The sequence below is a fragment of the Trachurus trachurus genome, assembly GCF_905171665.1.
Source record: "Trachurus trachurus genome assembly, chromosome: 14".
In the NCBI taxonomy this organism is placed as follows: domain Eukaryota; kingdom Metazoa; phylum Chordata; class Actinopteri; order Carangiformes; family Carangidae; genus Trachurus; species Trachurus trachurus.
Window position 1 is genome coordinate 24,816,452 of NC_139903.1, and position 14,008 is coordinate 24,830,459.

The 14,008-nt window shown below is 43.4% G+C and overlaps 1 protein-coding gene across 1 annotated transcript in view; it reads right to left on the reverse strand.

Annotated features, from left to right (window-relative positions):
• pds5b (PDS5 cohesin associated factor B) overlaps positions 1 to 14,008 on the reverse strand; it is a 31,151-nt gene that overhangs the window by 4,729 nt on the left and 12,414 nt on the right. Inside the window, exons 6-28 of the mRNA XM_083987452.1 lie at positions 13,797 to 13,923; positions 13,365 to 13,445; positions 12,524 to 12,664; positions 11,307 to 11,422; positions 10,761 to 10,855; positions 10,492 to 10,637; positions 9,556 to 9,707; positions 7,133 to 7,246; positions 6,383 to 6,464; positions 6,245 to 6,293; positions 5,951 to 6,090; positions 5,023 to 5,138; positions 4,801 to 4,906; positions 4,058 to 4,218; positions 3,756 to 3,879; positions 3,338 to 3,496; positions 3,137 to 3,205; positions 2,748 to 2,884; positions 2,406 to 2,529; positions 2,011 to 2,215; positions 1,347 to 1,461; positions 1,009 to 1,141; positions 763 to 882 (exon numbers count right to left, since the gene is read on the reverse strand). Of these exons, the coding sequence (XP_083843578.1) occupies positions 763 to 882; positions 1,009 to 1,141; positions 1,347 to 1,461; positions 2,011 to 2,215; positions 2,406 to 2,529; positions 2,748 to 2,884; positions 3,137 to 3,205; positions 3,338 to 3,496; positions 3,756 to 3,879; positions 4,058 to 4,218; positions 4,801 to 4,906; positions 5,023 to 5,138; positions 5,951 to 6,090; positions 6,245 to 6,293; positions 6,383 to 6,464; positions 7,133 to 7,246; positions 9,556 to 9,707; positions 10,492 to 10,637; positions 10,761 to 10,855; positions 11,307 to 11,422; positions 12,524 to 12,664; positions 13,365 to 13,445; positions 13,797 to 13,923 (2,812 nt within the window). The remainder of the gene's footprint in view (positions 1 to 762; positions 883 to 1,008; positions 1,142 to 1,346; positions 1,462 to 2,010; positions 2,216 to 2,405; positions 2,530 to 2,747; positions 2,885 to 3,136; positions 3,206 to 3,337; positions 3,497 to 3,755; positions 3,880 to 4,057; positions 4,219 to 4,800; positions 4,907 to 5,022; positions 5,139 to 5,950; positions 6,091 to 6,244; positions 6,294 to 6,382; positions 6,465 to 7,132; positions 7,247 to 9,555; positions 9,708 to 10,491; positions 10,638 to 10,760; positions 10,856 to 11,306; positions 11,423 to 12,523; positions 12,665 to 13,364; positions 13,446 to 13,796; positions 13,924 to 14,008) is intronic.

Here is a 14,008-nt window from a genome sequence, read left to right on the forward strand (position 1 = left end):
AAAACACAGCAAACGCAAGCTGAGGATTATGAGGAGATTTAGTTTGGTCCTGACAAACAATGTCATTAGTCGACATGTGCAGCAGCTATGTTGATAATTCCACTGAAAACAAAGCTCATGTTGACACGAAAACCTGGGGTGCAGACACTGAACACTAGAAACAGTTCCCACAACCAGGAGAAAACAAGTCACCAGCTCACCTGAGTTCATGTTAGAATCAACTCTCTGACTAGTTCAACAAATAGTTTTTGAGGCAAATGCAGAGACTGCTTGCTAGAAAAACTGCCCCCGACGGGAACGTGCATCAGTGGTTTTTCCCATGAAAACCACTCAGTGTTGTAACGTTCCGTTATTATCTCATAGTGTGGTGAATGTGCAGGTCACAACTTGTCCATGAGAGCGTTTTGGAGTTGTTGGATTGTGTATTTGATGAGTTTGATGAAGGAAACCCAGAAATTGCATTATCCTCCGTAGCATAGCTCTGAGCAGCTCACGGCTCTGCTCCGCCGTTCTAAAAATAGCTTGCACTGACAATTAAAGGTAACAAACCTACTGCTACGACTATAGGGATTTTGGCAACGGGCCAATTTGCCAAAATGTTGAACTATCCCTTTAAAATTTCTGTATGAGGTCCTATCAGTACAACTAAAAGAGCATGTGCACCTTGAACAGTCATTTACAAGGTCAAAGAAAAGAAAGGATGTCCTCGTTTGAAGCTCAGTCGTTAAGATATACGATGGGAATAAAATATAAACCACCAACCTTGTCGGGTTTGGTGAAGAAGCGCGAGGGCAGTACAGGGTCTTTCGGAGACTCGAGGCTGTAGGTGGTGCTCTTTGACATGATAATGTTCATGGCTACATCACACACTGTGTAGAGTTTCTGTACAGAGAGACACAAAAGTGTGGTCAGACAGATGGCACCCAGGATGACAGGCAGAACAGTGAACGGGTAAACTCTGTTAATGTGTGATATATTGCATCACTGTATCTGAACTTGCAGACGTACCTCGTTGGTTTTGGCGTCGGTGGGGGCCTGGGCATCTTTCGTCTGCTTGATGTTCTCCACCATTTTCCTTATGAAGGCGTGGCTGTTGTTCTCGTTCTTGGCCATGATGATCTCAAGAACAAACCACAGGGCCCTGATGAGGAGAGCAGGTTTGACATCAGCATACAGCACTTTGGAGGACGGCCAACACTGTGATTTTGTTTTTAAGCATTTTCCTTTTCGATTGCTGGCCATGAATCTTAAAATACTTGATAAATGACAACAATAGAAGAAGAATATGCCAAGCAGTCTCTTCACCATGCTTGTTGTTTTCACTGGCAGCAGAGTACTCCACTTACTCTTTGATTTCTTTGAGCTGCTCGATGTCTTGTACTTTGACATAGTCTGGGTCGTGTGCCAGCAGATGGATGGTGTATGGCACCACATACTCCGGCAGCAGAGAGAACAGCTTGTCTGTTGGTGCACACAAGATAAATGTTACAATGTTACCTCAGCGCTAACAATGCTAACGATCACTGCTGTAAGCACAGACGTTCACTGCAGGGAAAACAAAAGATCTCTTTCCCTGAACAAATCCTTTTTATTTTCTCTTAGCACTTAATATTATATCATCCCCATACAGATACTCTGATTTTAGATAAAGTACTGTGTAAACTTTACATGTTTGGATTTCTTATCTATTGTGCAACCCTGCAACAGATGGTCTGGCCCCCAGAATGATCTGATCGCTACATCATGGAGTCAGTCTGGGATTACATGAATAGACCAGACAACAAGATGAGCTGTGACAAACTCTCCCAGATGCTTCAAACAACCTACGTACCAAAAAAAAAAAACACTGCAGGTGAGGCGGGAATAATTCCTGTCTCTTTCAACTTTACTATCAAATAAAAGGCATACAAATCCCAAAAATATATTTTAAAAAAAGAAAAAAAATACTTTAATAAATAAAAAAGAAAGGTTGTTCATTTCAAAATGTTTAGATTTGTTGTGTTTCTTTACCGCTGATGGCTGCGTGCTGTTTGAGGTACTCTCTGCGTATGTTGACGTTCTTCACCAGGCACTGGCGAGCATGAGCCCTCCTCTCCTTCACCGGGTCCTTGGCGCACAGAGCAAACACCGCCATGTATTCCAGAGGCAGACGGAGACGGCACAGGCCGCGGTGGAGCTTCTGGGAAAAACACTGCCGCACCTGGTAGCACTCATCCTACAGAGCAAAGAGAGAAAAAACACAGAGAACAGAGTGACAATGGTGAGGAGGAGAAGGAGACTGATGAAGAAATGGTTTAGAGAAATATGGAGATAGAGAACGTGACTGGGTGCGGGAGAGGAAATTATATCTTATAAATCAAAACCATAAAAACAAAAGCACAGAGAGGACACATGGCGTTTCTTACATTGATGACGAGAGCACACAGCTGATATTGCTCCAGCGTGATGATTTCGTGATAGCAGGGCTCCTGTGCCAGCTTCAGCAGGGCGCACGCCGCCGCCAGCCGCAGCCTCGACATGTCTGGTTTACTGGGGGAAAGACATGGAGGACATAAGAGTAAACAAGGATGTCTTTATACAACTGGAAAGTCCAACATCCCCCTACAGTCCACGATCCCCATGACAAATGGAAATGACACGATTATAACGTGGAGACAAAGCTTCCTCTGAGCGGCTCCAGATGCCGACACACACAACAAGACCTCACGTTTGTCTAATGAAGAAGAAGAATAGCCTTTGTCATTTACCCCATCCTGCCCTGCTCAGTTAGGTCGCCGTCACTGTGCAGAATAGCAGTCAGCATCCTCAGGGTGGAGTTGCCCGATTTGCTCTGGTTGTTCTTCACTCCTAGTAACCACCTCACCATCAGCTTGATGCCCTGGATCTACAAACACAGGAGGGAAATCTGACATCATCTCTGGGAAATCACTGTCAGAATATTCAGAATTAGAAAAGACATGTCCTTGTTTATTTGTTCAGGTAAATGAATATAAGATTGTGATTGAAAATTGACAAGACATGACAAGTCTGTCTCTGGAAGAATTGATCAGATTTAAAAGAATAATAAAGTCAAAGCACAGAAGCAGCAGCAGCAGACTGAGTGGAAAGTCAGATTTTAAGAGATTTCACTGCTGACCTTGGCCAGAGTCTCCGCGGACACTTCATCATCAGGAACCCAGAGTTTGGTTGTCTTCTTACCTGGGATCTGCAGAGAAAAACAAAGAATAATAAAAGCTTTACCTTATCTGATATAACACATACAGACAGCAGCTCTGATCCCAGAGCTGAGGCTGAACAGATTCTGGACTTGTTTTCTATAGATGACGCGTGTGTGTACCCTGTCATTCATGAGCAGATCCTTCACAATGAAGTTGGCGACTAGAGATTTGAGAGGTGCAGCAAACTGTTCTGGGGCCAGCTGGGCCAGGTGACCCAGGGTGGTCAACGGTGTGATGAGCTGCTCCAGGTTGGCCGGGTCCAGGCCTTTGTTCAGAGGCTGGACAAACACAAACCAGTTACATATCACTGACTGGTCACGGAGCGCCAGTAGATCAGACAAACACTGACTCAGATGCAACAATGTTTCAACTTTCATTCATTTATTCTACTGATACAGTTTATATAATGTGCATGAAGTCAACACTGAGGGTGATTATCTTTTTACATTTTCTAAATATTTTCAATCTGATTCTCTACATAGTATTTCCTTACAGAGATTTAATTTTATTAAATAGTATTAAGTCACAAATACTGACCTCAAAGATTTGGGCGAAGTGTGTGTCTCTGTTGCTGAACATGGCGTTGATGCAGTGGATGGCATACTTGGCCTGACGAGGGGGGCCTCTCTTGGCTTTGGCCTGCAGTACTGGCAGTAAGACACTAGGGGGAGAGGGCAAAGCAGGACAATGAAGACCCAACAAAAGTAGTGGAACTTAAACAGAGTGCATTTAAACAACCACAGGGATTTGTATGAATGATTCAAATGAGCCGGTGTTGAGTGTATACGTCCTACTGTAAAGCTACAGAGTGAAGTAAAGCCTCGAGCAGTGGAACGTACGATTTGATGTGGGGGAAGCTCTCTTCCATCTTGCTGCCGGTGTTTTTGAATATCTGCAGCGCGGCCTCGGCCACCTTCTCGTCGTCCATCTTTAGACATCCCAGCAGAGACTCGAACGTCTCTGCGGAGTGGAACGACACCGGGTGTGTGAACGACAGCACCTGTGGGGAACGGACGGCAAACGGGTCAAACATCTGGTAAATACTGTTATGCTTATAGTAGTGCATGATTTTTTTTTTTTTTTTAAAGGAAATAAAATGATACAAATGAATTTGGTTATAGTTGTTTGTGAAACAGGGTATATGATTGTTTTATATGTTAATTGGAAAATTACAAATAAAGAAAAATAGAAAATAAATTTAATGGTAAGAAAGATAATAAACCAACAGAAAAAAAGCCATCATTATCAATGTGACAAATGTGTCAGCATCAATTTAATGGCTGCTGCTGCCAGCTCCACCTCCAGGGCAGAACTACAGGAGGGGCATTATCCATCAAAGACTGATGGTTTATCCCTGCTTGTTATTCTGTAATCATTTCATTCAGCACAAGCAGCATAAAATAATATGTAGGCCTCGACCCACACTGAGACAACTGTAGCTGCAGAGCACAGAGCCTATAATTTAGATGGTTTTGCTAAATGGAGCACCATCGTGAGATAATCAAACGACTTCCAACCTGGTGTCAATCATCACAGTTTGTGGATAGAGATGCTGTTTGTTGCTTGTCGCCTGGTTTTTTACCTTCAGCAGCTCCAGTCCTGCTCTGATGGCCTCTTCAGTGGGAACGCCCTCCTCCTCATCATCAGCCGTCCCGTCTATAGATTTGTTCACCTGTTTTATCAAAGCGCTGACAGATGATAGAGAAGAAGAGAGAGAAAAAGTTCAAATACTGCACAACTGACTCAGATGTCACCGGTCACTGTATTGTTACCATGTATATAACGTATATCACAAGATGAGTACCTGATGGACTCTGTGTCGATGTGTACAGGAGCGATTCTCTCCAGCAGGAACTTGACCATTTCCAGGAAGGGATTGCTGGGCTGTTTGGGACTGCCGAGCTTTTTAGTGATGTCTCTCTGAAGGAGTAACAAACAAATCATTCAATGACAATAATTAATTAAAAACACACCGAAAAATGACATGTGTATTTTGGACTTTAGGCCTTATAGGTTCTGCAGAGCCACAACTACTTCAAGTGATACTTCAGCCAAGATCTTACTGTCCTACAACATGAGTGTTGGTAACAGACTGAGCAGAGAGACAGTGGAGAAACAAGTTGTAAAAAAGTTTCTTTTAATGTTTTTATCCTTCAAAACCAAATGAGAAACTAGTTGCTGTAATCCCGTCACCATCACAGCTGCTATCATACTTGCCTAAATGACGTCGGTTTGAGTAAACTCTGGACTATATCCCTTCAGGACCCTTGGATTGCAGTGGACGAGCAGTGTGGAGGAATATTAAATGGTTTTTGTGTAGTTTTATGGACCTTTTTGTGTCGGGCCCTATTACTCTCATATAAAGTTTTCGTTGGACTACGAACCGGTCTCCAGATGCACTTTCATGAATAAAAAACTACTCATTCATCAGCATGAGGGTGAGTCACTAATGACTGAATTTCATTTTTTGGTGAACTATTCCTTTAATGCACAAAGACACTATTGCTGATTTAATGCTCAACGCTGCAGAAGGAAACAGGGCTACTGTAAAAAGAAACATAAAATTGGATTTAAGGTTAAGAGCTAATTCATTCCAGAGCTTCAGTCCATTACTACATGTGTCCACTTGAGACTTAAAGTGTCAAACTAATTTCAGGCTACTAAACCCAGATGACAGCATTTTAATGACAGAGCAGTGTACTGTGATGTCAAGCGGCAGCATCAGCACTCACCACGCAGACTTCGGCCTGCTTACACGAGCAGGAGGGACTGACTAAGGTTTCCAACTGATCTCGGATCCGCTCGTCATCGTCCAGGACCTGAGCCAGCTTCTTCACAAAGTCCTGAGCCTTGCCCGGGTCTGGCAGGTTTCCTATGAACAGACACAGTTACAAGCTGATGTCTATGTGGAATAGATTTCAAAGGGAAGTGAGATCATTTGAAAGTGCATTCATTTTCTTTCCCTACACTAAAGAAAATAAAAAATTTAAATGTGGAGCTTGTGTTGTGTGTGTGAGGTCCCTTACTTGTGATCACCATGACTTTGGCAAACACGGCTTTGCTGGAGGCTTCAGACTAAAAAGGAAACACATAAACAACATTTAAGTTCAGGGAGTAACAGTAACTGATGTGCTTACTTCATGTGTGCAGTGTGCTTCTGTTACCTTGGGTTTTTTGACCAGGTCCAGCAGGTCTTTGACGTGGTGTCTCAGCAGATTCTGACACTTCCACATCTCGTTCAGAGCTCTGACAGCCACACAGGAGGAAACACAGGGGGAGAGTTCAGCCGATGTGGAGGAGGTGTGGTAATAATACGGTAGTAGTAGGAAATAATGGCCCTTCTTTTCACTATTCCTACCCAGCTGTTTAAAGTTGGGTTATTTTAAGATTTAATTCCAACAGTATGTCCCTCTGACTCTTTTACAAATCTTCACATTTGCACAAAACAAACAGATGAAAACTTGTCCAAAATTCAGCTGCCGTCTTTTAACTGGAAAGAAAAAAAGGACCATTTCACACCAGTGTTGGCCTCTCTACACTGGCTTCCTATCAAAGGATAGGTTAGGATTGATTTGAAGATTTTATTGTTTGTTTTTAAGCTTCCTACCCACATAAAAACTGCTGAAGATGTCTATCAGTTTAATTCTTTGCTCAAGACCTACCTATTCCCTTTGGCCTTCAACGTGGGTTAAATCTGGGAAACTCAGTTATGTATGCTGTTTATTTGTGTATGTATTGGAATTGGAGTCTGGATGTGTTTGAACTGATATTATGTGTCTAAAATGGCTTGTACAGCACTTTGGTCAACAACTGTTGTTTTTAAATGTGCTATATAAATAAACTTGAACTTGAACTTGGAAGGTTGGTTTTTAGTGCCGTGTTCATCTAATGAAAACGAGTGAGAAAGAACTTACTTGACAGCGTTTGTATCCAGGGTGGCGTACAGGTAATACAGACACTTCATCCTCTCACTGGTTTCCAGGTTGTGAGGAACCATATACTGGGCAAAGACTCGCTCCACCAGCAACCTGTGCACAGTTAAAGAGACATTTAGATAAACAAATATCCTCAAAAACTACTATTTGATGATTGTTTGCTCTGTTTTTACTGCTATCTTAACGACTTCTTCTTGATGCGATCCCATCCCCCCGTAAAGCACTTGCTTTTCTGTCCGAACAGTGTTTAATAGATAAACTTGATTTGCTTTACCCTCTCTAAAGGCTCTGAGCTGACAGGTCCAGGCGTTCATTAACCAATCATTAGATGTGTTTAATGGGATTATCTACATCAGGGTATGAAATTAGGGAGGCATCGATACTTTCTAGGTCCGCTGTTGATTACTTTTCTCATTATCAAATATTTATGCATGAATGAGCTCAGAGTCGCTCACTGGCAGCTTCTAACCAAACCTATCAGAGATTATCCATTTCAATAGATTGATATGATTTCTCCACACACCACAAATAGTCTAAGATTTTAAATTTTCCTCAAATAGAAACGGACACTTCACGCTCTTCAATTCTGGATAATCACATTTGTTTTTTTAATCGGGCAGTGGTTGAATCCATATAAACAAATAGGGGGCAGCATATTCATATCACTAGATGCTGCTCTGTGTGTGTTGTGTGTGTGATCATGTGGGATGTGCATCAGAGTGTGCTGCATGTGTTCAGGGACTAGTTTCACTGGCCACTCAGAACTAAGTCTGAACTAACTTTAGCTTGAATAAATCCACTGTCAGCAGCGGCGTTGCAACAGGGCAGGCAGCCCAGGCAATCGCTTAGGGCCCTGAGCTGGAAGGGGCCCCCAGGGACGGCTGGCATTGGTCCATATTGGTGACAACCTGATGTTGCCACTGGCTGTGTACATCAAGTGTTGTGCCTAGTCAACCCAGTATCATATATAAAAATGTAACCACCCTAGCGACATAGCAAAAACAAGCAAGCGAGTGATTATGTACATTCACTGAGCGAATATTTTGAAATAAAATATACATTTCTCGCTAGAAATATAATCAAAGGACATTTTTATGCAGAAACTACCTCAAAATATTGATATGTTACTATACTATATGTTTTTTTGTTCTCACGGCCGGAAACTTGAAAGTGAAAAAATGTAAAAGTCATACAATTTAAGAGCCGTTATTGTAAACCTTCTATGTTTTTGCACTTTGGACCAACATAGCCAAGGTAAGTTTCATATGAGACTGGGTTGGCATAGTATGCAGAATTGAATCATCAATGGTTTGGGATTTTTGGATTCATTAACAGTTAATGTTTGTGGTCCCGGTTGGGGGTGGGTGGGGGGCCCTCCAAGTTACCTCTTGCCCGGGGCCCACAGAGTGTCTAGAAACGCCCCTGACCGTCAGCTCTGGACAGTTGTTGAGAGAAACATGCGTGGACTGGACAGTAATGTTTTCTACACATGTTTTAGGTGCAGTCTGTGGATGTAAGTGGTTGTTTCCTCCCCGGTCACAGAGACAGACGTAGATGGCGTAGTGGTGGTGGTGGGAGAGGCTGATGAAAGCCAGGGAGAGGCAGAGCAGCTCCGGCAGATCAGATCAATAGCTGCAGTTACTTCTTCACCCTCTCATGTTGGTCTGAGGTCAGACTGGTTGCCACAGTGACTCACTATTGCCTCTGTAGTTGTTATGGGATGGGACAAGCTGCTAAGCATGCTAACGTCAGTGCATTATGTCGATTTTAGTGCATTTTCCACTAAAAACACGCACACATATTTACACACTGCCCCTTTATGGGAGACTTTGCTGAGCATGCACAGGCTATTTCACTATGGCCCAGCTTCAATTTCAGAAAGTCACACACACACTCACACACTCAGGAACTGCCTGTTACAATACAGACTTTTCCTGTTGGCAGCCGAGCAGCCACACTGCAGCAGAGTGACTCAAAGATTAACTACAGCCTCAAACACTCTAATGCAGTTAGTTCAGAGGATATCGTGCTTTGTGGATTTGTTGTGCGTTATGTCATTTGTTTTTTTTCCCCCAGAGGTGCCCACTTTGCCTCGCAGTGGCTCATCTGCTTGACATTTCAGAGAATGACTTTCAACAAAGCCCTGAGAGGTACCGCAGCCTCTCCATGTTGTGGGTGGAAACACAATAACACCCCAAACTTCCTAGCTCCGAGTGTGGTGAGTGATGACTCAAGGATCTGGCTCAGAGTCTAATCAGCATCTTTTTTGGAAACACAAGATGTGAATGCGCAACCTTTTAAACACTTACCCTTCAGGTATGAAACACTTGATTAAAATTCATGAGGGTGTCTTGATTTACTTGTATTTTTATTATAAGGGACGGGAACAAGTGCACACGAACCTGTCGTCGATGCTGTTCTGGTAGTAGATGTGGAGCAGTTTGTCTTTGATCCAGGAAATCTGTTTGGAGGCCTCCCGCCCTCCCTCTCCCTGCAGCGAGTACTTCCTGTAGACCGATGCCAGGCCCATCATGGCTTCCTTGCGTACACGCCACTGATGACGGACAGGAAGAGATAAAGAGAGAGAGTCTGTCAATTGTGACAGCTACTTAAAATCAGACCTTTACGTGATGCTGCAGAGACTCTGGTCCTCAAAGAAGAAAATTGCAGTAAAGCTGGGGCACGCTAATAGAAATCAAATAAACACCACTGACTGTGGCAGAAATTTAAAAACACATTTGATAAGCTGTGACTAAAAAAAATCTTGATCGCGTCGGAGCAACAAAATAATTTCTTGCCAAGCGTTTTACAGTCCCTCGGGAATGAACAGCCGTCTTCCCCTGATAAGCGACAGCAGGTTGGCGGAGTTTGCTCAACACCGCACATGCTGCTGTTTTACTCACAAGTTGGAGAGTGAGACAGGAGACGGGGGTCGGCACGGGAACAAACAGCAACTTTAAACAAGAGCTATTAAAGGTTTGAAGGTCACTACTACAGACTGGACTTAGACCTGTCCCCTGAAACAAGCAGTGAGGCCCCTAGAGAAGCATGTTTATATACTGTGCTGAAAATTAGTGCGTGATTAAGTATTTAGATTCTGGTGGGTTTATTTTTGTATCAATAAATAAAGAACTTCACATATGCATATGAAACATATGAATAAATGTCGGGATTTAAGACCACAGGTATCATAATTAACAATGTATATTGTAGTTAATAGTACAGTATAAATAATAAATTGGTATCAACATAAAAAATAAAAACATTTTCTTGACATTTCAGCCAAACCAACACACAACACACACACTTTCAAACATACACACAATTTGCCCACTTACTCTCTTGTCCAAGGTCCTCTCCTTTACAAAATTGAGCAGTGCATCATTGACTAGAGACAGGTCTTTCTTGGCAGCGGTTACTATGGAGACAATGACATCGTGGCGGATGGCCTCCTCTGGGTCATGTGATCTAACCCTCAAGAATTCTGGGAAAGAGAAAACAGGAACAATGAGTGGGATGCGAGAGAGAGACGGACAAAATACCGCGGCGACTGCTCCGCATCCAGATCACACAGGTTCAGGTCCGTTCCCGCTTTCAGCTGGTTTACCTGTGAGGTCTTTAGCCAGGTCTGGGTGGTTCATGAGACAGTGGCTGGCAAACTTCACACACTCCAGTCTGATAGGCACATGGATGTCGTTAAACCTTGAAGGAGAAGAAACAAACATGAACTTTACGAGGTGACACACACACATAACCGTTCAGGAAAGAACACAAACAGCCAGGCACGCATTTGCCACAAACACATCGTGCCTCTCAAAAGTTAATTCAACAAAGTCATAAACGGAGAGACACGCTCATTCCAAAAAACAATTTCTCAAACCAACGAGACGTGTGTGTTCGGCAAATTAAGACAAGGAAATTGACTGTTGAAGACTATGAACAAAAACTAATTAGGCGAGGCAAATGTGATTATGGTGTGAGATTACAATAAACACTGGATTGTATAACAAAAACAAACCCTGTCTTGTTTTACGTAAGAGTGAATCACCTCCAATAAAAAAACTCAAACCAAATGTTCTGCTCAGATGTATCAAGTATGGTGAGACGCGCTCCGAGCATCTGCAGATGCTTTAGCCACGACGCTGAAACCCACCTGCCCAGGTAACACTGCCAGAGCGGTTTGTTCTGCGCAGCCAACTCAGAGTCCTTGGCTCCAAACATCTTCGCCAGCAGCTTCACCACCTGAAGCCTCTCGTCATTATCATTACTCTGCAGAGACGGAGGGACAAAGAGACAAATGATGCACTGAATCCTGGCTGTGTCGATCGGACAGACGTGCCAAGTCATCGACATTAACTTCATGGGAAACATCGCCGCTTTCATAACGCACAAAGGCGGCAGTTTCTTTCATAGCAATCCTTTTTTTTTCTAGTTGCGAAGAAGAGGAAACGGTAAAAGACAATGAGAAGTAATGCCAAGGGAGGGCAAGAGTCAGGGAGGGAGGATAGAAAGAGGAAAATAAGCAGTGGGGGAGAAAAGGGAGAGGGAAGGACTGTGGCGAGATAAAGATGAAAAGAGCAAGGGTGAGAGAAGGAGCGAGCGAGCATGAGAGACACAGAGAGATTGTGTAGTCTGTGGGGGAGAGATTTTATCGCAGCTATTATTTTGAGGAGACAGCAGTGATCTACACTCCCTCTGAACAGTTAATGAGCGTTATCCATCAGCAGGGCGCCTTTATGAGACACTGCAGAGGCAACATTATGCTGACTAGCTGGCTTTATCTTTCTAATATGAATCAACAAAACCTGCAGAGAAGGAAAATGTGCAGTTCTGTGGGTAATGGGTCAGAGAATTTCAGGTTTTTAGTCTGGTGTGGATAAACTCATAATACCAACATCAGCATCAGCCACCTCTTTCACTGCTATTAATATGACATCTGAACGTAATGACAGTAATAATGTCACTCCTGTGGCAAATGTTCTAATAAGATCTATTAAGATGTGAAACAAAACAAATCTTAAAATCCACAGTGCGACTTGTCTTCCGTGTTAAAGGGATACTTCACCCAAAATTGATAATTCACCAATCGTCTACTCACCGTCATGCCAAGGAAGGGTTTGGAGAACTTTTGGCGTCATCAAAACGCTTTTGGAGTTCCACTGATTTTTATATAATGGCGGCGGATTGTGCTTACTTTTGAATCGTCCAAAACACACACTATGAAAAGTGAGCACTATCCACCGCCAGCCGGACCCCCCCTGGAAAGTTCTCCAAACCCTTCCTTGGCATGACGATAAGTAGGAAATTGGTGAATTATTGATTTTGGGTGAAGTATCCCTTTAAATTAAAGAGATGTTTTTTTTCTAATACCTTGAGTTTAAACTCGAGCTGCGGCAGCACAGAGAGCAGGAGGTGACTGTCGATGTTGTAGAGCTCCAGGATGAGGTCGAACACGTGTTCGGACAGATCGCTGACTGACGTCTTCCCCAGCATCAGCACCTGGTTGAAGAACTGATGGAGAAAACAGAGAGGGAGGAAAAAATGCTCACTGATCCTTCCACAGCCTTGTAAATCAAAACTGTGACTTTTCTTTTCGTGGCTCCTTTTTCACGGCATTCCTGAGGAGCTGCATGCAGTGTGTCTGTGCATGAAACGGATTTAGAGGCTGGCGCAGGCCTCATTATGTTGAGGTCAAGAGACAAGCACAGTGCAACATCTCTAGAGCAGGTGAGTGTTAACTCAAGCTCCTCGGCTCTGTGCAAACCCGGTCTCTGAACCCGCCATCACACCCGGTTTCAGCAGCCTTGTTTAATCTGAATTTACGACACTGAACTCGCGTGTGTACGTGGGCCGCAGCGTAAACATTTGGGTGCATCAAATGTTTTATGTTCAACAGCTGATTTTAATGTCCACCATATCACTTAGCTTCATCATTCACTCAGATATGAGCCTCTTGCGGTGCCAAGACATTTCCAGCGTGGCTGGCCCCTGTTCAAATATTCTGGCTGTGTTAGTATCATGCTCTTCCCATTAGGATACCTGAGACAAACTGAAGCTTCACCAGTTACCATTCCACCAATAACTGCTACAATTATGAAAAGCATAATTTCTCCATGTATGATTATTGCAGGATGCACACAGCAGCAAGATATCTGGTGTTTAATGCAGAAAAAAACATCCATAAAGAAGAGTGGGAAGATTTCTGTCTTACATTTGTGATGTAAGGCTCAATGGCCTGAGCAGTCCTCTTCAGCAGAGCCTTGGCCAGGTCGTATGCTTGTTTATTCAAATTCTGGACAGACAGAAAAACAAGCGGTAAAGAAAACAGCAGGTCAGAGAACATGTTCAGACATGGATGAGAAAAACTACATATGTGAAGAATAATGATGCTGTGTATCATGTTTTTTCACTCAGAATCCCATCAGGAGGATTGAAGCTGCTTTACCTCCTCTCACCTGCAGGGGTCTCATTGAATTACAGGGGATGGAAAACAGATTTGGCTTCAGTCTACTGGTGATATCAACTCACTTCAGATTGTCCATTACTGAGCCGTTTCTACTGAGATCAATACTCATGGTGGGACTGTGTGTGTGTGTGTGTGTGTGTGTGTGTGTGTGTGTGTGTGTGCAGGATGTGCATGTACCTTATGGGCTGGCACCAGGTTGACCAACACCGTGTCCAGCAGCTCCTGCGACACAGTGTCTCCCTCGCAGATGATGGAGCTCATCAGGTCCACCATATGCATGTGCACCTTCTGGTTGTGGCCGTTGCTGTGGAGACGGGACAAAGCAAAGAGGGGTCGAAAGTCAAAGAGGAATAATTCAAAATGTTTCATTCAACACTGTGTCGTTTGAA